Source organism: Carcharodon carcharias, chromosome 7 (assembly GCF_017639515.1).
Source record: "Carcharodon carcharias isolate sCarCar2 chromosome 7, sCarCar2.pri, whole genome shotgun sequence".
Lineage (NCBI taxonomy): Eukaryota > Metazoa > Chordata > Chondrichthyes > Lamniformes > Lamnidae > Carcharodon > Carcharodon carcharias.
In genome coordinates, this window is record NC_054473.1 from 32,155,628 (window position 1) to 32,181,968 (window position 26,341).

The following is a 26,341-nucleotide window of genomic DNA, read 5'->3' on the forward strand; positions in this document are numbered from 1 at the left end:
AGTGCCTTCCCACCCACATCCGTGATTCCTCTGACACCCTACATCATATCAACAATTTCCAGTTCCCTGGTCCCAACCGCCTCCTCTTCACCATGGACGTCCAATCCCTCTACACCTCCATCCCCTACCGGATGGTCTGATGGCTCTCTGCTTCTTCCTCGAACAGAGGCCCGAACAATCCCCATCCACTGCTACTCTCCTCCGTCTGGCTGAACTTGTTCTCACACTGAACAATTTCTCCTTCAACTCCTCTCACTTCCTCCAAATAAAAGGTGTGGCTATGGGTACCCGCATGGGCCCCAGCTATGCCTGTCTCTTTATGGGGTATGTGGAACATTCCTTGTTCCAGTCCTACTCCGGCCCCATCCCACAGCTCGTTCTCAGGTACATCGATGATTACTTCGGTGCTGCTTCATGCTTTCGTCTGGACCTGGAAAAATGTATTAATTTTGCTTCCAATTTCCACCCCTCCATCATTTTCACATGGTCCATCTTTGACACTTTCCTTCCCTTCCTTGACCTCTCTGTCTCAATTTCTGGTGATAGACTGTCCACCAATATCCATTACAAGCCTACCGACTCCCACAGCTACCTTGACTACGCTTCCTGTAAGGACTCCATCCCATTCTCTCAGTTCCTTTGCCTCCGTCGCATCTGTTTTGATGATGCCACTTTCAAAAACAGTTCCTCTGACATGTCCTCCGTCTTTCTTAACCGAGGTATTTCAACCACGGTGGTTGACAGGGCCCTTAACCGTGTCCGGCCCATCTCCCGCGCATCCGCCTTCACACCACCTTCTCCCTCCCAGAAACATGATAGGGTCCCCCTTGTCCTCACTTATCACCCCACCAGCCTCCGCATTCAAAGGATCATCCTCCACCATTTCCGCCAACTCCAGTATGATGCCACCACCAAACATCTTCCCTTCACCCCCCCATCTGGCAGCATTCCATAGGGATCGTTCCCTCCGGGACACCCTGGTCCACTCCTCCATCACCCCCTACACCTCAACCCCCTCCCACAGCACCTTCCCATGCAACCACAGAAGATGCAACACCTGCCCCTTCACTTCCCCTCTCCTCACCATCCAAGGGCCCAAACATTCCTTTCAAGTGAAGCAGCATTTCACTTGCACTTCCCTCAACTTAGTCTACTGCATTCATTGCTCCCAATGCTGTTTTCTCTACATTGGAGAGACCAAACACAGACTGGGTGACCGCTTTGCAGAATACCTTCGGTCTGTCCGCAAGCATTACCCAGACCTCCCTGTCGCTTGCCATTTCAACGCTCCACCCTGCTCTCATGCCCACATGTCCGTCCTTGGCTTGCTGCATTGTTCCAGTGAAGCTCAACGCAAACTGGAGGAACAGCACCTCATCTTCCGACTAGGCACTGTACAGCCTTCCGGACTGAATATTGAGTTCAACAACTTTAGATCATGAACTCTCTCCTCCATCCCCACCCCCTTTCCAATTTTCCCCTTTTTGTTTTTTCCAATAATTTATATAGATTTTTCTTTTCCCACCTATTTCCATTATTTTTAAATGTATTTCCATCCATTGTTTTATCTCTATCTTTTAGCCTTTTTCGATTTCTTCACCCCACCCCACCCCCACTAGGCTATCTGTTTTTCCTTAGTTCTGTTGAAGAGTCATGTGGACTCGAAACGTTAACTGTTTTCCTCTCCGCCGATGCTGCCAGACCTGCTGAGTTTTTCCAGGTATTTTTGTTTTTGTTTTGGATTTCCAGCATCCGCAGTTTTTTGCTTTTATCTTAGTGTGTAAAATCAATCCTGCTCACTTGTAGATTTTGGGTTTGGAAGATGCCGTCAAAGGAACCTTTGGTGAGTTGGTGCAAGGCTGTCTCTTGTGACACCAACGGTCCCAGATAGAATGGAGATGATTGGGTAATTAGGCCTGGAGACTACACTTGATTGTGATGCTGCAGTACTTCCACTGATGAAAGGATGTAATTACAACATGATAAATTTACATCTACAGTTTCCATTTTCAATGCGGATATAGGAATTTATATTGGAAAAGCTATAAGGAAGCACACCCAAATGTAAGATGTTTAATATTCCAGATAGGTTGTTACCTTGCTTTACTTTATAAAGTTGTAATCTCCTCAAGCTTTTAAGTGATGACAAAGGAAAGTGAAGCTTGTCATCTGAACTATGAATTGAGAGATACAAGAAAGTAACTCCCACATACCTGTCATTTTATAATGCACTTGGTGATCTACTATGCACATGCTAGGTTGGAGGGTAGAGAGTGTCAAGAATATGTAACTGATGTCCTTGTGCTGTTGCTGAGAGTGATATTGTCTGCTTGGATTATGTGCTGCATGATTGTAGTATGGTGTTATTCACCCACAGCTGTGTCATATCATTATACATGCTAATATCCTATTTAGTATCAAGATTGTAAAATGAACAATAAAAGATGTCATGTAGGTAAAATAATACATGAAAAGTTGAGCGTTCAATGCAGCTGATCTCGTTGATGCAAAGCAAAATCACAGAACTTTACAGCACAGAATCAGGCCAGTTGGCCAACCAAACAATGTCAGCATTTATGCTTCACTTGTACCTCTGCCTGTCTTTCCCCATCTAATTCTATTGACATAACCCTCTATTCCCTTTCCCTCATATGCTTATCTAGTCACCCCTTTTGTTTTTTATAATGCTCCTTTGAAGCGCCTTGGCAGAATATCTGTTTTTTTGTACATGTCCCGTTGCCTTGTGAGGACAATGTTCCCAACCCTGGTCAGGTAAAACCTGTTTGGCTTGTACAGGTTCTAATGTCCAGTGATCTGAATCTCTTCCTCCTGCAAAAAATAAAATAATTTTTGATGGCATTTAATGGAATTAAGTGCAGAAACAATAGCAATATCTTCCAATGATTAATCTAATGGAACTGAGATAAATGTTAAACTTTAGTTTTAAAATTGATAGGACATAAGCAGTATTCAAACAGAAATTTAGAACAATGGTCTGGGTTTTACATTTCTAGCAGGGACATATAAAATACGTTGGGAGGCTAGTCCACCACCTTCCCGCCCACCCCCATAATACAGGGTTTGGTTAAGGTGCCCACTAGCTGCTCACCCTTGTGCCTCACTCTCACCTCACTTTGGGAGTTCAGCTTTTTTGTCCATATTTAAATCAAGGCTGTAATGAGGCCAGGAGCTGTGTGGCCCTGGAGGAAACCAAATTGAGCATCAATGAGCAGGTTATTGTTAAGCAAGTGCCACTTGATAGCAATGTTGATGATTCCTTCCATCACTTTACTGATGATTAAGAGCAGACTGATGGGACGGTGATTGGCTGGATTGGACTTGTCCGGCTTTTTTAGTACAGGAAATACCTGGGCAATTTTCCACATTGCCAGGTAGACACCAGTGTTGTAGCTGTATTGCAGGAGCTTGGCTAGGAATGCAACTAATTCTGCAGCCTTCAGTACTATTATCGGAATATTGTCAAGGCCCATAGTCATTGCAGTGTCCAGTGCCTTCAGTCGTTTCTTGGAGTGAATCGAATTGTCTGAAGATTGACACCTGTGTTGCTGGGGATCTCCAGAGGAGGCAATATTAATAATAAAAAACAGTCTTTTGAGAACAGGTTTGTAGTTTTAAACCAGCAGCAAACAATGTTGATACACAGTAAACATGCTAAGTATAGGAGTTTAGAATAATGCACAATAGTATACAGTGAATATTGATCCAGAAAAAAAGTATCAGCAGTAGTATGTATGTACTGACAAAATAAATGGAGCGTAGTAGCCTGATAATGTATTTGTTTTTGCAAATTAAATGTTCCGTACAATATTTCGCAATCTTTTTCTTTCACCAACAACCTGAAATTTGGCAGAAACTTTTCACAGACTGAGCATCTCAACTCCGCCTCCAGCTTTATATCCAGTATCAGTGACCAATATTTCGAATTCTGAAAAGTTACTGCAGAAAAAGTGATTCCTAGAGCCACTTTGAGCTGAACATCAAAAACAGCTATGCAATGTCTGGGTGGAGAACCATGAACTTGTTTTCTTTTTAAAGATGATTGCACAGCATCAAGGCAGATTCATCTTTTGCTGATGATTGATCTAGTTTTGAAATGAAGGCAAATCCACTTTGAAACCGGGCCTGTCCAGAGAGAGCATACTTTGGAGACCTTGAGATAGTTGGGAGCTATAGATGTCATGGTGAACTGAATCTCATATGAACTGAAAGGCCAGCCTGAAACTTTCAAAATCAGAGAAGCGCTTGTCAAATTTGCTGAGCAGATTCCCTAACCACTTCACATAGTGCTGCTGATCAGAATCCTCATCTGCCGCCTATTGTTGCAGATCTGGCAGGTGTGTGAAATCCTGACTCTTCCTGTGCACCACAGAAAGTTTTGGTTTTGAATGAAATGCTTGCACGTTCTGCGCCAAATTGCAAATCGTCTTTCCCTTTCCCTGAAGTTTCAGTTTCAGTTTGTTCAAGTAGGCAGCAACGTGGATCTGAAAATTCAAGTCGCATTGCCACACATCAACAGAGCAAATCACCACCTTTTCCTTTCTCGGCAAGAAAGTCTCAGATTGGAGTGAGCAAGGCAGCAAATCATTGCGAGACCTTTCCACAACTCAAGTTATCATACAAATGCAAATAGATGATTTTGATGAAATCTGACTTCACTTCTTCCAACAATTTCACAAACTGGTGATGGTTCAGAGTGCTATTGCGGTCAAAATTGACGATTCTCGATTTTAACAATCGTGCTCATCCAATCTTCTATTATGTCTCCCCCCGCCTTACATTGGAGCATAGAAATTTTCTTGGGGAAAAATGCAGTGAAAAGAGACCAAATCATTGCCATCAATGCTGTTTGCAATCGAATGCTACTTCAGCAGACTGACAGAATCTAGATTTTTGTTCAATTATTGCAGATGCACTATCCCTAACTAACCAAGAAGCTAACTTCAAATACAATTCAAACTTTTCCACGACACCTTTGAAAACATCAAAAGTGTCAATGCTTCAAGAGCAGTTTTTCAGTCCAGAAATTGCCAGTTCTTGGTGAATCTCCAAGTCTTCAGAGAGAAAACAAATCCAGAAAATGAACTGTGCAGCATCTCGGATGCCACCGAAAATGACACGTATCGTTAACTAAGCATGCAGGTAGCCTTCATGATGTTGCGACAGATCTTGCCGTTGGAGAGCAGCTGTCTGATGACTCAGCTGCAGATTTTTAACATTTTGCATGATATTGTGTTTTTGCCTTTGCTTCATAATTTTCAAGCAAAGCTTCCCATAGTTGTACAGATGATTTATTTCACCAATTCTCTATCTGAAAACAATTTGTTTTTTCAAGGCAGAGTCCACGTTGCTTTGTAGCTATAGCCAAAGTCACCAGCTCAGAGAAAGTGTGTCAAATTCTGCTGTTGATAATGCAAATTTGTTTTCAGTTGACTGATTTTGCCCACTCGACTTAGGCAGCTTCCTCTTAGTGACCAATCAAACTTGTTTATGCTTTGGAAATGCTTTTTTTGAACTGCTCGCCTGGCTTTGGTCGAAGTTTTTTTTACACTGGCTTTTTGTTTCTTTTCACAACAGCAAATCCCAACACCCATGCGTTGTGAGATTTAAGCCTGATTTTTTCCAACCTCTGTTTCTTTGCTGCAGTTTTTGCTAAAGTACAGGCTTTCTCATCGTCAGTCAGACCAGCACCTCTCTCATGCTCTTGTTGCCACTTCCTAATAACAAACTTATCGATGTTTGAAATGTGAGAGGATGTTTGGGTAAATTAGAGAATCAATTTGTCACATATTATCCCTGGCTGATTCTGCATATGTGGCAAGTGGTGAAAGTATTGGACAATGCTGGTGCAAACGTCAACATGTGCCATGAATTAAGATGTTTTACACCCCAATCTACCTGATGCAAAACTGCCTGGAAACATGCTCACTGCACTGTATTCAAAGTATACTGAATCTAGGATCTCCGCATTGCCAGTGGCTTCCCCTGAAAACCAATCACGTGCCCCAAGATTAAAAAGCTCAGGACAGGTGCCATTCCTCAAGTGAGGCCTGGAGGTTGGTAGTGGGATGGGATGGGAGGGGAGGGGAGGGTGGGTACGTGAGGTAAATGTCAGAACACTTATCTGTTTGGCCTGAAACAACTTCATTTTAGCTGAAAATTTCTGAAAAATACAGAGTATCTGAACATCCCCGTTTTCACAGAAATGTTGCAAGATGATGCAAAAAAGAGAGCTATAAATTTTGGAGATGAGGGCCTGCCATCCCACCCCCATGAAGTAGAAAGATCCTGTGCCTGGCAACTGGGGACGCTGAGAAGGAAATCTAGCTGCCGAGAGGAGGTGGATTTGCCTGAGCGTCACTCCGCTGATTGCATGGACAGGACCAGCGCTGGAAAAAGTGCAATGATCTGACCTGGCAGTTTATGTTAACTTATTCCCTTTCATCATAAGGTCAGAAGTGGGGATTGCACAATGTTCAGAACCATTCTCGATTCCTCAGATACTGAAGCAGTCCATGTCGAAATGGAGCAAGACCTGGACATTATCCAGATTTGGGCTGACAAGTGGCAAGTTGCATTCATGCCACACAAGTGCCAGGCAATGACCATCTCCAATGATAGAGAAAATAACCATTGCCCCTTGACATTCAATGGCGTTATCATCATTGAATGCCACACCATCAACACCCAGGGGGTTACCATTGACCACAAAGTGAAATGGACTATCCATATAAATACTGGATAAAAGAGCAGGTCAGAGGCTAGGAATCCTAAGGTGAGTAACTCACCACCTGACACCCCAAAGCCTATCCACCATCTACAGGGCACAAGTCAGGAGTGTGATAGAATACTCTCTACTTGCCTGGATGAGTGCAGCTCCAACAACACACAAGAAGCTCAGCACCACCCAGGACAAAGCAGCCTGCTTGATTGGCACCCCTTCCACAAACATTCACTCCCTCTGCCACTGACGCATGTTGGCAGTAGTGTACCACCTACAAGATGCACTGCAGGAACTCACCAAGCCTCCTGAGGCAGCACTTTCAAAGCCCACGATTGCTACCATCTAGAAGAACAAGGGCAGCAGACACATGGGAACATCATCACTTGGAAGTTCCCCTCCAAGCCACTCACCATCCTGACTTGGAAATATATCGCCATTCTTTCACTGTTGCTGGGTCAAAATCCAGGAACTCCCTCCCTAACAACACTGTGGATGTACCTGCACCACATGGACTGCAGCGGTTCAAGAAGGCAGCTCACCACCACCTTCTCAAGGGCAATTAGGGATGGGCAATAAATGCTGGCCTAGCCAGCGAAGCTCACATCCCATGAATTAATAAAATAAAAAACTAACTCTGCCAGCAAAGAGTATCAGGAAACCAAATTATTGCAGATCTTTTTTACCTTGCAGTTATTGCCTCTTACCATTCCCAGCATGTTCCAGTTTTATTTCCTCCTATTTAAAAGGAAAAACTTGTTTAAAAGCTCTAGCTAGTGTCCTAGCAGCAGGTGTCAAAAAGGAGTTAGTCTTTTGATGTTCAGGCCAGATGTTTTTGTATACAAAGATCTGCACCCAGCAGCCAATGTGTTGACCATCTCCTTAATTATCTTCACCCTGAAAGACAGGGTTTTAAATGTGTCCTGTAATTGAATTAGACAGAAGCATCCCCTGCTTAAGGATTGGTTGCAATGTCTGCAAAGTTCCCTGCAAAAGCAGCAATGAGCAGCAGATCCTCCAAACAAGCTGGTAGCTGGACACCTGCACTGCTTATGTGCTGTCAATGATCTGTGCAAAATGGTATTCCCTTTTCTCTGTGCGAGACATTGTGGAGAATTGCTGCTTTTAAAGCACTTGACTCCATGAGGAGAATGTCTTCAGATGCAAGAAACCACGTTGTGTGGCATAATGGTGGCATGCTCTGAGGTTAGTGGCACCAGCTCATCGCAAGGTGAGCCCGTTTTGTCTCCTAGGGCTGCATCTTAGTATGCACAGCTGCACCATTCTAATCCTTTCATTTTTCCTTCTTACAGAACTGTAGAGGTCTGCAACATGAAGGGGAGAGGCTGACAGAACAGGGAAAACAATTATGAGGAGGAGGTGGAGCAGCCCCAGGGAAGAAATTGGGAGAAGGGATGTTGGCCTTTCCATCCCCACACTGCACCGTAAGGATGATGAGGTGCAGGAGGGAGGAGACCAGGGCACCTTTCTTCATTTGATAGTGCAACCTCCTCACTTACTCTGTGCCACACCCACTCAGCAGCTGATGCACCTGCCTCAGCAGCCACCTAAGTTTGTCAGTTCGAGGGTTTGGGGAGATTCAGAAGAGGCCTTGTGGTGGGAAATGTGCCCGGTCTCTATTGTAGAGGGTCAGCAATGGGTCAGAGTGGAAGAGGACTTCAGGGATCTGTAGCTGAAAGAGGAGGCATCAGATCCTCGCATGGCATTTACCTCTGGTTGATCAACCATCATTTGTGCCTTTTGACTGCTGTGGTCAGTGGTGGTTTCCAGGGATGATGGCATGAGATAGCCACCTTTTATCAAAAGGTTGTTCATGACCTTTGGGATCTGGTTGAGACCTCTACAGCCAACCTGAAGATGATGCCCCTTCCCATGATTCAGCAACAATCTTGTTTTTGAGGGTGTATTGGGGAAATGAGGTAGGGTGTAAAGCCCAGCTTTTCCTGTTGCTCTTTCTCATTCTCGGGGATTCGTCATGCAGCTTTTTTGTTTTTGACTTCTGCCACTGTATATATTTTTATATTTTTAGTTTTGTTAAAAGCAATCATGCAGGCCCATTCGAGTGGGGAAAAAAATCTTCATTATTTAAAAAAAAATTAAAATTGGTGTCTCAAAATCTTTGCAATTCTTGGTGCAGAGCTTGATACTTCACCACTACACCACTGTTACCGACGCTGGACTTTTAGTCCATTAGCATGTCTTTCTGTTACAATGTAAAGATGCTGCACTGAGTGTCTCAGCTGTTAAGTTTACCTGCTGCTTTATTTGGAGGGTAATGGACCTTACCGTCTGTAACTTCTAATTTGTAAACAGTCCAATTTTCTGTCTTTGCATCTTGTTGAATAAACATTTTTTTAGATGTTGTCAGTAAAGATAATTGTTTAAAAGCAAAAAACTACAGATGCTGGAAATCCAAAACAAAAATAAAAATAAAAATAAGACCTGCTGAGTTTTTCAAGATAATAGTTTAGCCTAAGCACTTTCTCACTGTTTGTTGACCAAGTTTAATTGCACCTTGTTACTGAATAAAAGATATGTTACTTTTAAATTATCTTGCTTCTCATATTACTTGAGTTGTAATCATGCCACATGATTTGGTGTGTTTAATGTAGGGGGATTACAAAGGTTGGGTTGGAGATTACCATTGGCTGAAGACCTGTGTCACCAGTTGCTCTCTGTCTGGCTGACCTGGAAGCTGTCAGTGCAGAATCCTCTGAGGGCAACCACTAATCGAATTGGGAACATGGGGTCCTCTAGTTCCACGGGTCATTCTTTCCTCCTGGTACCTTTTGAGTTGTATCTATGTTGCCTAAGACTAATCTATCTTTAATCAGGTTATCTCTTAGCTGTCCGAATTCAGTTGATTCTGCAATCTGCGTTACTGTTTGTTTTGATCTCGCACAGCTAGGTTTATTGAATACTTTATCGTGCGTTATCAATGGTATACACTCAGCTGGAATCTTGCCCTTCAAATCTTCCAGTTTAGCTCTGATGTGTACTGTAGAACTGCTTCATTTACCTTCTGCTCATGCATTTCCTTGCACTGATTGTAGTTGGTAACCACCCCGTGGTTTATTTCCATATTGTCTCCCTTGCTGTGGGATCTTTCATTTTCCTTTCTCTATTGGCACATTTAGGGTTATCTATCCAAGCTTTAGACTTGCTGTAGCTGAGATAAGTGGCCATTGTGTCCCATTTATGAGCTGGAACTCTGGAACTTCCTTCTTGCCATTGCTTTGGATTGTCAGACTAATTTGTCCCCTCGTGAGTATCATGCCATCATATAGGCTCAATCTTACTTTTGAGGACTTCATTTTTGGATTGTTATGTTGGGCCACTTCACACAGATCTGCATGCAGCACCAGTGTCTGGCATTTCTTGTTCGTTTGATACTCTTCCTCTGCGGCTATCATGGTAACAGTCGCATACCATTTGTCTCCTATAGACTTGACTAAACCAGCCTGTTGTATGGTATATAGTTCTTCATCAGACTCTTTTGCTGATATCACTTCATGGCCATCTGTATAGGTTTGTTTCGCTTTCCTCTTGCCAAACACTTGTGTGTGAAATGATTCTGCTTCTTTCAGTTAAAACACTGCTTTCTCGATGCTGGACAATCCTACTTTTCCTGTGCATGCTGTCCTCCACGGTATTTGCCCCTGCTCTTTGTCTGCGATTGCTGCACTCTTTTGGCTTGGATTACCTCTCAGCATAATATATCTAGTGGTCTGCTCTGTCATTCATATGCTCTAGCTGATGTTTCACAACTCCCAAATTTCGACGTCTGTTGCTTTCTTTAGCGTCAGTTTCTTGTCTTTCAATAGACTTGCTCTCGTCAAGGAGCCTCTCATGCCTAAGACTAATCTATCTTTAATTAGGTCATCTTTTAGCTGTCTGAATTCAGATGATTCTGCAAGCTGTGTTACTGCTGTTATTTAATGTTCAATGGTTTCTCGTGTACCTTGTACTTCTGTAACAATTATTCGGGGTTGCAAGCATTCGTTCAAAGCTTTCAAAATCGCTGCCGTCTGTTTACTTTGTTCGTTGGTTATATTTAGGGTGGTATATACTTCGTAGTAGTCTCTTCCCAGGATTGTTAGGAGTGTAACTACTCATATCTTTTCTGGCTTTTTAATGTTTGCAATTCTGTTGCAATCTCATAGTTTTGCCATTATAAGTGGAAAAACTGCCAATTCTGCCATGTATCACCGTCCAGTGTTACCTTTGTGTGCTTCCCTTTTGTCCCTTTTGTGTTTGCTTTAGCTTTGCCCTTGTTTCAGCAGCTTTTTTTTCAGATTTGAACCTTTTTTGTGCTTGGATTCTCATTGTCTTCTCTGCCAAATTTCCAGGGTTCAAAAATCTATCTTTTTCACTTCCTGGCACCATGTTTCATGTATAAGGACAGCTGTACTTTTTCAGTGTAATCTCAGTGAGAGGCTTTATGGAACTGGAGAGGAAGAGCAGCTTACAGTTAGCTTGCCTCATGGCAAAATCACATGACTATGGCAAGCCAGGTAGCATACTTAGTAAAGATTGCTTTTCCAGAACCCAAACAACTTGCAGGTGCATGAAACAGGCTTTCAGTGCCTCCATGATACTTTACATTGGCTGGGCAACAATGTGTGCACAGTTATAGCATTTTTGTCCTTCATTTGTTGTGACATGGAACAGTGCCGCCAGGCATGGTTTCAGGACGTAGGCCTTGTTCTCCAAAATCCATCTGCTACCTTGTACTTTGTGGCCAAATAATTCATAGATGGTGGCTTAGCAAACAGCAATGGGGAGATAGCAGCTTCCCTGATGCATAGAATTTGCATGCAGGATTCTTTGTACAATTTCTGTATTTAATAGGTGGAACCCCATCCTGTTGATAAATGTGTCCGGGCCCGTTGTGGAGATCTCACTCTCATGTGGACATTCATTGAGAGCCCACCCTGCAGAAACCAGCAAGTCTGTGGAAGTTGATGATCTTGTCTCTTTGCTCCACAAGGGCCGTATCAAGTACAATGCCCTGCAGAAGGGGTCTCTCACTTCACTTCTCCCTGGCTGTTGTTGCACGGATTTCTAGTGATTGAGTGGAAGAAATAGAATCTGTAGAAATTAAATGGCATAATCACTCTTCTTTTGACTTATCAGAGTTAAGCTGTGGTTTTGGGCCTTCCTACAGCATTTCACAGAGGCAGCAATGACCTATCTGATGAAGCAGCACAGGCTGCAATGAACCTCTGACAGCTTCTGGTATAACATTCTTTCCCAGGGCTGGAGGTCAGTAGTGCTGCATTCTCCAACCATATTGCCTCACATTTCATGCCTTTTACCTCCACTCCTCCTCCTCCTCGTTTATGATAATGCAGAGTAGAGGACATCCCAGTGGAAAGACCATTGCAATCTTTGAATGTTTGAGAAGGAGAGGGAGAGGGTACTTGAAAAAATACTTTAGACTCAGGACTCTGGATGGAAAAACTGTGGATCTTGGTATGAAAGAAGCAGAGGGAAAAATTTTAGAGATAACTCCAACTCCAAACTGAAGAGTTGAAGCTCCACAGCTTTAATGGTTATCCCAGTCACCCAATGGCCCGCCAACACAATTATTTTCAGTTTAAATGGCTGCAGTTAGAATCAAGGAAATTTGCAATCGCTATTGGCTTGAATATGGACTGAACTATGATGAATGTTTCACTTTCAGTGAGGGTCTTGAAAATTCCCATGAAAATTACGGCATAATGTGAATAGTGTCATGCCTCACAGCATAATATCCTGAGGCTTTTGAACTGAAAAACTGACCCATGCCATACAGAAACCATTCCCATAAAGCAAGCCTCCAGGAAGTTCCCACTCATCATTTCAGGAATGGATGTTTTCTGAGTCTTCGAGACCTTTGTGTCATTAATGAATTAGTTATTGAACAATACCTTTATAATAATATTCTTTGTGTGTCATTCAAGACTTGTGTTTTACTAATGATATAGACACCAATCACTCATAAGCAATTGTGTAAACATGTGGGTTCATTCATTGAGACTAAGCACATGAGAACTTTTCTACAAAGGTACAAAGCTTGAAGAATCAGCAGCAGAGCTATGTGTGCTGTGCTCTGCTCATAGACCAAAGTGAAACCAAGACCTGATCACATGGCACACTTCCCTTCTAGTGATGACATGTTGATATCCTTTAAAAGCATTTTACAACAAAGTTTGCTGTGAATTTTGAGCTGGAGGCCATTTTCTTTTCACTGCTGAGGCTTACATCTGTTTTACTTCTATTTGTTAACCACTCGTATGCAAGACATTTTGCCTGATTTTTGCTTTTCTAATCACTTGGAAGAAGCAAAAAAAAAATCCCAAATATGGTTACTGTGACAGTCCTCATCAAGGCTCAGGCTGAGAAGAAAGTTTTAATTAAGTGTTGCATGAAATGTTGTAAATTTTGAATTGAAAGTATTATTAAACTCCCAGGAATAAGTTGATAAAGACCACGTAATCTTGCAATGTCATTTACAACATGTTGCTATGAATAGGTCTGTGCTTCCCAGAGCCTTTGGCTCTTTTAAAGAGCTTTCATTCCCATGCAATATCACTCCCACATTCACTGCTACCTCAAACATTGTTCCACTTTTGCCCTGGTTGCCCTTCTGCTCACTCACGCACAAGTTCCAATTTCACTGCCTCCGCTTGCATACTTCCAGCGTTGATCTAACACTAGCGGGTACATGTGTAAGTGCTTTGTTGAATTTCACCCCCTTACCCAGCATGCATTTCTGCAACCATTGTGACTGACAGCAGATGGTGAACAGCCTCTTTATTTCAAACGGTGTCTGGCAGAACTACAATGAGTTGCATCCACCACTTCATCTTTAAATATGTTTTAAATGTGGATAATCCCAGTGTCATTAAAAATGCTGAAGTATTTTAACTGGAAATGAGATTTTATACCTTCCTGAACTCTTGCGCCAAGATCTCTGGTCTTGACCCTTCATTTCACAGCAAGGCAATATAAGCAAAGTTCTATAAAGCTGAAATTGGTTCTGTGTAAAAGAAGCTTATCTCCACATTTGAGTTGCTGAAGGACTAATGATAAACTTTATGAAAATTATTATTAATCTTTGGAGAAATTTTTTCAATCCATTTAGCTTTTGTCTCTCAAAGCTGTGTAATTTAAAAAAAAAATACAATTGGAACAGACCTGTAAAGATATCCTACTACTGCTTTACATGCATTTGTGTGGAGCTTAAAACCGAGAGAAAGCTTTCAATAAGTTTTGCACAGCTCACTTTGCTATTTGTATATTCCGTATACTGGTCAAATTTTGACTTGGTTCCCTTAACTATTTCAGACAAAAAAATACTAACTGTTAGAAAATTAGTTACGATTTCCTGGCCAGGGCTTTGCAGTCATTAGCACAAATGAATTAGACTAAATATATTACATTGCATTTCCTTAAATTTCATTTCAAATCATATTATACACTTATATTGGCTAATAAAAGCAACCTCTGCGTTTGCGTCCTGATACATTCATAGTTTAGATGCATGCAAATTATGTGGTTGTAAAGATTGTGGAGTTTTGAGTGTAAACAAGCTACGACAGTACAACCAGGTCACTTTGATCTTTTCATGTCCGTCCACAAATCTTCCATCTGAATGAATCACTGCCCATGAAACTGGTAAGGCTTTGGATTCGAATGGTATCCTCCAGTTGTAATTACTTGGGGGTCTCTCAACATTGTGACTAGGTATTCAGGTGCAACAGGAAACAGTCAGTTATTCCTGCACTTTTTTGAAAATTATCCTTGGAGACCTGTTTCTGTTTCTTAAAGGCAGAAGTATAAGTCACATTGAAAAGCTTCCCTGTTTACAGCTTCCTATACATGCTGTGCCTAATGTGCATGAAGCATGGTTAAATTTGTCTAACTTGCGCCCAAGAAGGAAACTCTTGGCCTTATTTATTTTTACTCAGCACCATATCATTTATTTCACATATCATTTAATGATGATCATATGGGTGGCGTTGTGGGGTGGAATGTATGGGGCTTTGTTGCCTGTGGTTTGGGTTCACATCTCTCTAATTACAGGCCTATTGTGCATGTTTAGGAGAGCATCTGCTTATTTCAGTTTGGAAATTGCTCCCTAAGGCTTACTGAGTGTGATCAGTATTGGAGTAGGTTTTCTGCTGTTAATGTTGTTGTATTATGACTGTTCAGTAATGGTTAAAAGCAATATTGGCAAATTTGAAATTTGTGTGAACAGCCTTTGATTTATGCAAACTAAGATGGGTATGGAGGGAATTGGTGTGTGATATAATATATGGTCCCCCTAACTGGTGTATTAGATGTGGGGTGGGTGTCATAAAATAAAATGAATAGCTAGCCCACCCCTGAGCTGCCCCCATATTATGGTGGATAGGTATTGCATCAGCCAGCCTGCCTGCCCTTAGGACTATTGAGGCCATTCATTGGCAATTAAAGGTTACTTAAGGGCCTTTTTCTGCTGCCACCACAACACGGTGGGTAGGGGAAGTCAGAAGGAAAGTGGCCAACCCACTACTTTTGCAACTTGGGGTAAAAGGCAGTAAGGGAGGGGTGTATCACCTGTGGTGGGGGGCAGGCCCTGTGCCCATCAGGACCAGCCCCCAAGTTTAGCCCCACTTTTTGCCCCCCCCCCCCCGCCAACCTCTTGAACTTGCCCTCCCCCCCACAAACCCACCTTGTTAGTGGCCCTGAACCTGCCCGACCAAAACCCGAGATTTGTCTTTCAGTCCAGCATCTGTGATCTTCCCAGGGACTACTTTTAGTCCCAGCACCGGCCACCATTACGTTCTGGCACTGCTGGGACTACTCAACTGCCGATGGATCAGATTGGTCGGCAGCTCTCAGGGGTGGGGCTTCCTGTCCCTGAGGCTGAAGTCTCACTCTCACCTTGTTAAGGCTGCCCCCAACATATTATTGCTGCAGTGTAGCCCTTTTTAAAGTAGATGAGCTGCTGTCTGAAGTATGTAAGCAGATTTTTGTATTTAAATATTCTTTTTGTAGATTCAGTAGCTTCCTGGCAAGCTTTTACAGTTTTTTAACATGTATAGCTCTGTGTTTATATGTGTTGAACTTTCACATTTTTATAGGTAGTGTTTAAATTCATGAAACTTCATTTCACCACACTGTGGTATTTCATATAAAGTTCCACTCAACTTTGTTTCTCCTGGAAATGATTTTTTTTTTCCCAGGAAATGCTAGTTTTTGTTCTGAGGGTTCAGTGGGGGCTCTGTCCTGTCATATTAGGCACTGCCCCATTGCAGTCAATTGGTCATGTAATGTTACATTGAAAGTGCCACCTGCAAGGAATCTTGAGATCATCACTTTTTTCAATATATTATAGGTGCTGTATTTGTATCAGCCTTCACAAAGGGGGTGGATGACATGAAGGATACACTAAAAGAGGAGAGGCAAGTTATGGACAGAATAGTAATAGATAGAAAAGATGTACAGAAAAGATAAGCATTCATGAAAATTGATAAGTCACCTGGTCCAGATGGAATGCATCCTGGATTGTTGAAAGAAGCAAAGGTAGAAATAACAGAAATATTTATCACAATGGTGGCAGGGGTGGGTTGATAAAATAACTTATAAATAGAGGAATGAAATGTAAAAGCAAAGATATCATGCCATCATGTAAATCATTGGTTGGTAATGTGGGCGATTCTAGCCACCATGTTTAGGAAAGATGAAGCATTAGAGTTAATATCCTGGGTTTACCAGGATATTACCTGGGATGAGGAACTACAGTTGTGAGGAGAGATTGGAAAAGTTGTGTTCTCTTTGGACCAGAGAAGGTTACGAGATAACTTAGTAGAGATTTTCATGGTGATGAGTGGCTTTGATAGAGTAGATTGAGAAAAATTATTCCCTGTACAGAGTGGGTCAATAATTTAGTGGCCATTGATTCAAAATCCTTGGCAAAAGATCAAGAGGGAAGATGAGGAGAAACCTTTTCAGTCAAAGTTGTCGGGATCTGGACACTGTGCCTGAAAAGGTGGTGGAAGCTGATTACATAATTAATTTTAAAAGGGGGTTGGTCATTACTTGAGAACAAGGAACTTACAATGTTACTGACAAAAAGTAGAGATGTGGGACTCAATATTTTTAACTGCTTTTGCAATGAGCCAGCACAAGCATGATGGGCTGAACCGCCTCCTTCTGTGCTGTACGTTTCAATGATATACTCTAATTGTTCCTAAGAAGTGAACGTTCTGTTGAATGCGTATCTGAAATGTGTTTCTTGAAACTATGTAGTGTATCTTTTTAGCATTAGTAGTTAGCTGTTTATTTCTCAAGTATATATCCTATTGACCACGCTGCAAATAGAATTGCTTTATAAACTGCTGGTCGTGCAAGCTTTGTTGCAGTAATAATTTGTTTCCTTTATGTGTTTCTAATGTTTAGGCTGGGAAACTTGCTATCGACCGGGGATGGGCAATCAATGTTGGTAGGTAGCAGAAACTTAATTACTGAAAATATTTGTAGGCCATATATACGTCATTTAGATTAGAATTTTAATTTACTGTTGAAGAAATAATCTGTACTGTTAGTGTGACAGTGGATTGTTTTTATAGTTCATCAGTCAGCTAGCTGAATGTAGAGGCAAATTTATTGCAACATCAGAGCTTCCAATATCAGGTAACTCTGTACAACATGAAATTAAAAGCTTTGTTATTGCAAATAAATTTCATCAGCCTTCACTGCTTTTCTTATATGTCAGTTTGCTGATCTATAAAAACAGCTGTCTTTATCACCTTGACAGCCCAGGTTATTTGTCCTGCAGTACATCCAAGCAAATGATGAAAATTACTAATGTTGAGGCTATTACATGCTTATAATAATAGCCAGTATTCTTTGTAATACTCCCGAGAAGGCTTGACAAACCAGATTTGTATGACTTGCTCAATTATTTTTTTTTTAAGATTAAATGTTAAATCTAAATGTGTCTGTTGTATTTGTTAATCCCAGATTAACGAATCCCCTTTCAGTTGTGATGGAAACAAATCGATTTGACTTTTCAAGCACAATGAATTGGGTAAAATCATCGTGTTCAGAGGCAGTTTATTGATATCATAAAGTTTTGGTTAGTTTTGAAGACTAGTTTTGAAGTGCTACTTTTGATGCCTAGCACCTTTGCAACATCATACATCATTTAAGAACACCAGAGTGGTCTAGAGAAGTCCACAGTACTGTGCTGGCTGTATTTATTTGTCTTAGTTCCCAGTATATTTATCGAAAGATTATTTTGGAAACGTGTTCAAAGTAGCTCTTAAATTGTTCAAGCTGCCTTATTCCAAGCTAAGGTGCAGCAATATAATTTTAGTCTGCCTTCTTTTGAACATCCCTGTAGTAAACACATTTTCACAACAAGTTAGGAGCAGAACATTCAATAAATATTTTTGGAATATTAAAAGAAGGAAGAGCCTGCATTTATAATAGTGTCCTTTATGTCTAAAAGTGCTGCACAGCCACTGTGTTACTTTTGAACTGCACCCACTCTTGTAGTGAGAGAAATGCTGCATCTAATTTGTGGACAGTAAGGGCCCAAATATAGCAATGAGATAAATGAAAAGGTAATCTGTCTTTAATGATGTTGGTTGAGTTCCATGGGAGCCTTTGCCTCCATCTGAAAGGACCGATAGGACCCCAGTTTAAATTCTCCTCTGAAAGGTATATCTCCAACAGTGCTGCCCTCCCTCAGTTAAGCATCGGAGTGCCAAAACTTATGTACTCAAGTTTTTAAAGTGAGCTTCTGAGTCAAGCTAACACCTTACTAAATTTAAATAGCCTATAATGTTTCATAATCATCTGTGACTTCACTATGCTTGAGATTATATGATCATCTTTGTTCCATGCATAAGAGCATTGCTCCTTATGGCTATCCACTTAGCTCTTGTTTTTTTCAAAAAAAAAGCAAGTTTATAATATCAAACTGCTAATAGGCTTATTCATTATTCCTAAACTCTAAATTTTATAGCTAGGCATTTCAGTCGATTTAATTATTTTATGTTAAATATTAGCTTGTGCATAGACTAATTATTAATTTTTTAACTATTGTTATCAAGTTCAACTTTATCGGCTTTATAATAATCATTACTTTCCTTCTGTTAGGTGGTGGCTTTCACCATTGCTCAAGTGAACAAGGAGGAGGATTTTGTGCTTATGCTGACATAACTTTAGCAATTAAGGTGAGAATGTAGAGTAAATAATAGTGAAATTTTGTATCTGACTATAAGATACTGTGAAGCAAAATGTAAAAACTAATTGCCTTTATAAGGTGCAACTCATTACTTACAGTTATGACTATAAAATGTATTTCAATGATTATTACAATATAAATGTTATTGATCATCTTTAAGTGTAAATTCCTCAATCTGACAACAGACTGAGGGAAAATTATGTCTTCCTGGATTGCATTTTTTAGTTGTTTTGTTGAAATGAAATTAATATTATAGTAATACGAATACATTAATTGGTTTATTCCTGTAACACTAAACAGCTTAACTATTAAAGAAAACACTTTTCATTAAAATTAAGAAGGGTTTAAATGGTTTTAAAAACTTGCATCCTCATATCCTGTCATCCCTATTTCCCTCTAATAAGTCGTTTATTGCAACAAAACAAATTTATTGCAGGGGGGACGTTTCAATCAAAATGATCCATGTCCCAAACATTATCATTTTGCTGTTTGCTAAAGTTAAATTGCCCTTAACTTCTGGCTTTTCAATGCATATATAATTTTTTTTAAGGGATTAGCCTGGACATTTCTGTAAGTGATGTTATCATACATGCTTAATCTATTTGTATTGAATTCCTCTCTGCTATATTAATAGAAATACTAAAATATTTTAAATGAATAACTGTATGCTTCCGTTAAAACCGTGGTGAGACATGAGATTCATGCAATAACATAATTTAACATTATTTCCAGAATTTTTTTTAAATGTCCTATCAACACTGATAATATGTCCACTTCTTTTCATTTTAGTTTGTACATATAATGAGCAATGATCTGAATCTTGTAACTCTTATTAGATGATTGCCACTTTAGGACTGCATTTCATCTTATAGTATCACCTTTTTTCACAATCCATTTATACATCTATTTTTGCTGATGCCATCCTGAACCATTTTCCTGGCTATTTTCAGGGGTGGGTTGCCGTTGCCTTCCACTGTGCTGTTGGTTTAGTCGATGACAACACCACAATTGAGATAAGCAGTATACTGGGTTACAGTGATACCACTGGCAGACCTGAGGTCGCGCTCGGCAAGGGAAGACGTGAGGCCTCCCAGTTCGCTATCCAGTGAAATCCTCATATATACAAGCTTGGTAACATGAAAAATAGGAATGTGGAATGTATAAACAATGAACAGGAAAGAAAAGCTATGGAAAAGGAGAAATTAACCATCCTAGGGTTAAGTGAAGTACAATGGATAGTAATAGGCAACTTCATGAGTGATGAAGTGAGAATGATATACTCGGGAGGAGACAAAAAGGAATGGGGAGTAGCAGTAGTGCTAGACAAGAAAGCGAATTGTGAGTCAGTTAGACTGATGCTAGTGAAACTACAACCAGTGGACATTACTATCATTCAAGTGCCCATAAGTGAACATCAGATGAGGAGGTTGATTAACCATATGACAGAATTGAAAACTGAACAGGAGAGGGGGAAGTGCTATGTGATTGTTATGGGAGATTAGAACAGGATTGTTGGAGAAGGAAGTGACAACAAAGGAATAGGACCATATGGTCTTGGAAAGAGAAATGAGTGAGGCCAAAAACTGGTAGATTTTTGCAGAGGAACAGGACTCGTGTTAACAAGCATATGGCTTGGGCGTTAAAGAAGACAATATACATGGAAACATTTTTAGAAACCAGTAAAAAATAACTTAAAAAAAGGACAAAATTAGAGTATGAGAGAAAGCTAGCTAGAAATATAAAAACAGATAAGAGTTTCTAAACATATTTAAAAAGGAGAAGAGTAGCTAAAGTGATCATTGATCCCTTGGAGGGTGAGGCTGGGGAATTAATAATGAGGAACAAGTAAAAGGCGGACACCTTGAACAGGTATTTTGTGTCTGCCTTCACTGTAGAAGACACAAAAACATCCCAAGAATACTTGAAAATCAAGTTAACTTAAAGCATTCACAATCACTAGGGAAAAGGTTTTAGAACTATTAGAACTAACAGCTGACAAGACCCCTTGACTTGATGGCCTGCATCCTAGAGTCTTAAAAAGTGGCTGCAGAGATTGTAAGTGCATTGGTTGTGATCTTCCAAAATTCCCTAGATTCTGGAAAGGTCCCCAGGACTGGAAAATTGCAAATGTGACTCCTCTAGGAGGGACACAGGAAGCAGGAAACTTTAAGCCAGTTAGCCTAACATCTGCCATAGGGAAGTTGCTGGAATCCATTATTAAGGATGTAATAGGACATTTAGAAAATCATAATGCAATCAGGCAGAGTCAATGTGGTTTTGTGAAAGGGAAAAAGTGTTTGACTAATTTATTAAGAGTTCTTTGAGAAAGTAACAATAAAGGGGAATATGTAGATGTGCTGTACTTGGATTTCCAAAAGGCATTCGATAAGGTACCACATCAAAGGTTACTTCACAAAATAAGCGTTCATGGTGTAAGGGGTTATATTAGCATGGATAGAGGATTGCATAGCTAACAGGAAGCTGTGAGTAGGGATAAGTGGCCACTTTCGGGTTGTCAAGCTGTAACTAGTGGAGTGCCCCAGGGATCAGAGCTGGGGCCTCAACTATTTATGATCTATGTTAATGGCTTGGAAGAAGGTACTGAATGTATGGTGGCTAAATTTGTTGATGATACGAAGATAGGTAGGAAATAAGTTGTCAAAAGGACATGGAGTCTACAAAGGGATTTAGATAGGTTAAGTGAGTGGGCAAAAATTTGGCAGACGGAGTATAATGAGGAGACGTGAACTTGTCCACACTGGCAGGAAGAATAGAAAAGCAGTATGTAATTCAAATGGAGAAAGACTGCAGAACTTGGTGATACAGAGGGATCTGGGTGTCCTGGTACATGAATTACAAAAAGTTAGTATGCGGGTGCAGCAAGTGATTAGGAAATCTAGTGGAATGTTGGTGTTTAATGCAAGGAGGATTGAGTATGAAAGTAGGGAAATGTTGCTGCAAGCTGTACAGGGCCTTAGTGAGAGTGCATCTGGATTACTGTATACAGTTTTAGTCTCCTTACTTAAGAAAGGATATAATTGAATTAGAAGCTGTTCAGAGAAAGTTCACTTGACTGGTTCCTGGGGTGAAGCATTTATCTTAAGAGAAAAGGTTGAGCAGGTTGGGCTTCTACCTATTAGAGTTTAGAAGAATGAGAGGTGATCTTATTGAAACATATTAGATCCTAAGGGCAATGGACCGGGTGGATGCTGAGAGGATATTTCCCTTTGTGGGGGAATCTAGAACTAGGAGACGCAGTTTAAAAATTAGGGGTCTCCCATTTAAGACTGGGATGAGGAGAATTTTTTTCTGTAGAATTTGCTTCCCCAGAGAGCATTGGAGGCTGGGTCATTGAATATGTGCAAGGCTGAGTTAGATTTTTGATGGGTAAGGGAGTCGAGGATTTTGGGGCAGACAGGAAAGTGGAGTTGAGGCCAGAAACAGATCAGGAATGATCCTATTGAATGGCAAAGCAGGTTCAAAGGGCCGAATGACCTACTCCTGCTCCTAATTCTTGTATGCTTTTGGTAGTATAATGGTAGAATTAATGTATCTTGATCAAGGATATACATGGAGGAGAGAGGCAACTTGGTCATTCTATGTTCCGCTATCCAGGGAGAAGCCCATTTTCCCATTACAGCAATGTTTCTACTCCCACTTTTCCTACCTGGAATTTTTTTCTTTGTGTTGAATACATTTTGTGTTCTTGAGAGCTTCACAATTTTAGTTCAAAATGTACTCTACACTGATTGGAAACAGTTGCCTCCTTGTCCTTATCTCATAGTTTAGTTTGAAATGGCATTCTGTCTTTATTTATCCTTTTCACAGAATCTTTACAGTGCAGGAGGAGCCCATTCGGCCCATCTGGTTTGCACTGGCTCGCTGAAAGAACATTCTACCTAATCCAACTCCCTTGCCTTATCCCTGTAACCATGCACATTCTTTCTTTTCAGATAGCAATCCAGTTCCCTTTTGAATACCTCGATCAAACCTGCCTCCAACACTCTTTCAGGAAGTTTGTTCCAACTTCAACTCCAACCACCCTCTGGATAAAAAAAATTTTCTTCACGTCACTTCTACTCCTTTTGCCCATTATTTTGAATATGTGCCCTCTAGTTCTTGATGCTCTCGAGTGGGAACAGTTTCTCACTATTTACCCTGTCCATATCCCTCAGGATCTTGAATACCTCTATCAAGTCTCCACTCGGCCTTCTTTTCTCGAAGGAAAACACACCCAGCCTCTCCAATCTATCCTCATAGCTACAATTGTTTATCCCTGGAATCATTCTAGTGAATCTTCCCTGTACTCTTTCCAAAGCCTTCACATCCTTCTTCAAGTATGGTGCTCAGAGGTGGACTCAATACTCCAGATGAGGCCTAACTAGCGTCTTATACAGGTTTAACATGACCTCCTTACTCTTGTACTCAATGTCCCTATTAATAAAACCTAGGATACCATATGCTTTATTAACTGCTCTCTCAACATGCCTTGCTACTTTCAATGACTTATGTACATATACTCCAAGGGCACTTGTTCCCGCGCCTCCTTTAGAGTTTCTCCTTTTATTTTATACTTTTTCTCTACAATCTTCCTACCAAAATAAATCACCTCACACTTCTCTGCATTGAACTTCATCTGCCACTTGCCTGCCCAATCCACCAATATATCTATGTTCTCTTGACGTTCAAGACTATGCTCACCACAGTTGACAATGCCCCTAATCTTCGTATCATCCGCAAATTTTGAAAACATGCCCTGCAGACCACAGTCTAGGTCATTAATATATATCAAGAAGAGGCAAGGGTCCTAACACTGACCCCTGGGGAACTCTACTACAGACCGTCCTCCAATCTGAAAAACAACCATTTATCCCTAACCTCTGTTTCCTGTCACTCAACCAATTTCTTATCCAAGTGCCTACTTTCCCTTTTATTCATTTATTTTTTTATTCATTCAGGGGATTTGGGCTTTGCTGGCTGGGCCAGCGTTTATTGCCCATCCCTAGTTGCCCTTGAGAAGGTGGTGGTGAGCTGCCTCCTTGAACTGCTGCAGTCCATGTGGTGTAGGTACACCCACAGTGCTGCCCTGTTAGGAAGGAAGTTCCAGGATTTTGACAGCAACAGTGGAGGAATGATGATATATTTCCAAGTCAGGATGGTGAGTGACTTGGAGGGGAATTCCAGGTGGCGATGTTCCCATCTATCTGCTGCCCTTGTCCTTCTAGATGGTAGTGGTCGTGGGTTTGGAAGGTGCTGTCGAAGGAGCCTTGGTGAATCCCTGCAGTGCATCTTGTAGATGGTACACACTGCTGCCACTGTGCCTTGGTGGTGAAGGGAGTAAATGTTTGTGGATGTGGTGCCAAAAGTGGGCTGCTTTGTCCTGGACAGTGTCAAGCTTCTTGAGTGTTGTGGGAGCTGCACTCATCCAGGCAAGTGGGGAGTATTCCATCACACTCCTGACTTGTGCCTTATAGATGGTGGACAAGTTTTGGGGAATCAGGAGATGAGTTACTCGTCGCACGATTCCTAGCCTCTGACCTGCTCTTATAGCCGAAACATTTATATGACTAGTCCAGTTCAGTTTCTGGTCAATGGTAACCCCAGTGATGTTGATAGTGGGTGACTCAGTGATGGTAATGCCATTGAGCATCAAGGGGCAATGGTTGGATTCTCTCTTGTTGGAGATGATCATTGCCTGACACCTGTGTGACATGAATGTTACTTGCCGCTTGTCAGCTCAAGCCTGGATATTGTCCAGGTCTTGCTGCATTTGGGCATAGTCTGCTTCAGTATCTGAGGAGTCGCGAATGGTGTTGAACATTGTGCAATCATCAGCAAACATCTCCACTTCTGACCTTATGATGGTAGGAAGGTCATTGATGAAGCAACCAAAGATGGTTGGCCCTCGGACACTACCCTGAGGAACTCCTACAGTGATGTTCTGGAGCAGAAATGACTGACTTCCAACAACTACAACCATCTTGCTTTGTGCTAGGTATGACCAACCAGCGGAGAGCTTTCTCCCTGATTCCCAGTGTTGCTACGGCTCGTTGATGCCACACTCAGTCAAATGTCGCCTTGAAGTCAAGGGCAGTCACTCTCACCTCACCTTGGAAGTTCAGCTCTTTCCTCTATGTTTGAACCAAGGCTGTAATGGGGTCAGGAGCTGAATGGCCCTGGCGGAACCCAAACTGGGCGTCAGTGAGTAGGCTATTGCTAAGCAAGTGCCGTTTGATAGCACTGTTGATGATCCCTTCCATTACTGATGATGGAGAATAGACTGATGGGGCAGTAATTAGCTGGGTTGGATTTGTACTGCTCTTTGTGTACAGGACATACCTGGGCAATTTTCCACATAGCTGAGTAATGCCAGCATTGTAGCTGTACTGGAACAGCTTGGCCAGGAGCGTGACAAGTTCTGGAGCAGAAGTCTTCAGTACTGTTACTGGAATATTGTCAGGGCCCATAGTCTTTGCAGTATCCAGTGCCTTCAGCTATTTTTTGATATCACGTGGAGAGAATTGAATGGCTGAAGACTGGCATCTGTGATGCTGGGACGTCCAAAGGAGGCTGAGATGGATCATCTGTTTGGCACTTCTGGCTGAAGATTGTTGAAAATGCTTCAGCCTTATCGTTTGAACTGATGTGCTGGGCTCCTTCATCATTGAGGAAGGGGATATTTGTGGACCCTGCTCCTCCAGTGAGTTGTTTAATTGTCCACCACCATTCATGACTGAATGTGGCTGGACTGCAGAGCTTAGGTCTGACCCACTGGTTGTGGGATCGCTTCACTCTGTTTACCACTTGCTGCTCATGCTGTTTAGCACACAAGTAGCCATATGTTGTAGCTTCACCAGGTTGCCACCTCATTTTTAGGTATGCCTGATGCTGCCCCTGGCGTGCCCTCCTTTTCAACATTTTATTTATTCTAGCACATTGTAGATTTAACATAAATAACTGAATTCAACCAGTTGAGACAATCTAGTAAAATATCCTGTACCAGTTGATCTGTCTCTGTTACTTGAGTAATTTTGTTTATAGTAAGGCTGAATCTGCCCCGATTTAATTCCTGTTCCTCAGTGTTGGGCCAGTAAAAGGGAAACTTGTGCAGTTGCCAAGATCATCAAAATCTGATGTTGGGAATAGCTAGTTAGCGCTGATATCCCACACTGCACAAAAATAACAGATCATTTTTTGCACGGTCATCTTATTAAAATAATTTTATTTAGTTAAAATTGTAATTATTATTGTCAAATGTCAGTAATGCTATAATGTGCTCTTTGTTGAATGGAACTAATGAGATAAGGTAGGATAAGGAGAAATCTCCTGATGGAATAAGATCATATTCTCTCAGA

At 41.3% G+C, this 26,341-nt stretch overlaps 1 protein-coding gene across 1 annotated transcript in view; it reads left to right on the forward strand.

Moving 5' to 3' along the window:
- The window catches only part of hdac11 (histone deacetylase 11), a 118,145-nt gene that overhangs the window by 42,802 nt on the left and 49,002 nt on the right, over positions 1 to 26,341 (forward strand). Inside the window, exons 6-7 of the mRNA XM_041191117.1 lie at positions 17,192 to 17,234; positions 18,899 to 18,975. Of these exons, the coding sequence (XP_041047051.1) occupies positions 17,192 to 17,234; positions 18,899 to 18,975 (120 nt within the window). The remainder of the gene's footprint in view (positions 1 to 17,191; positions 17,235 to 18,898; positions 18,976 to 26,341) is intronic.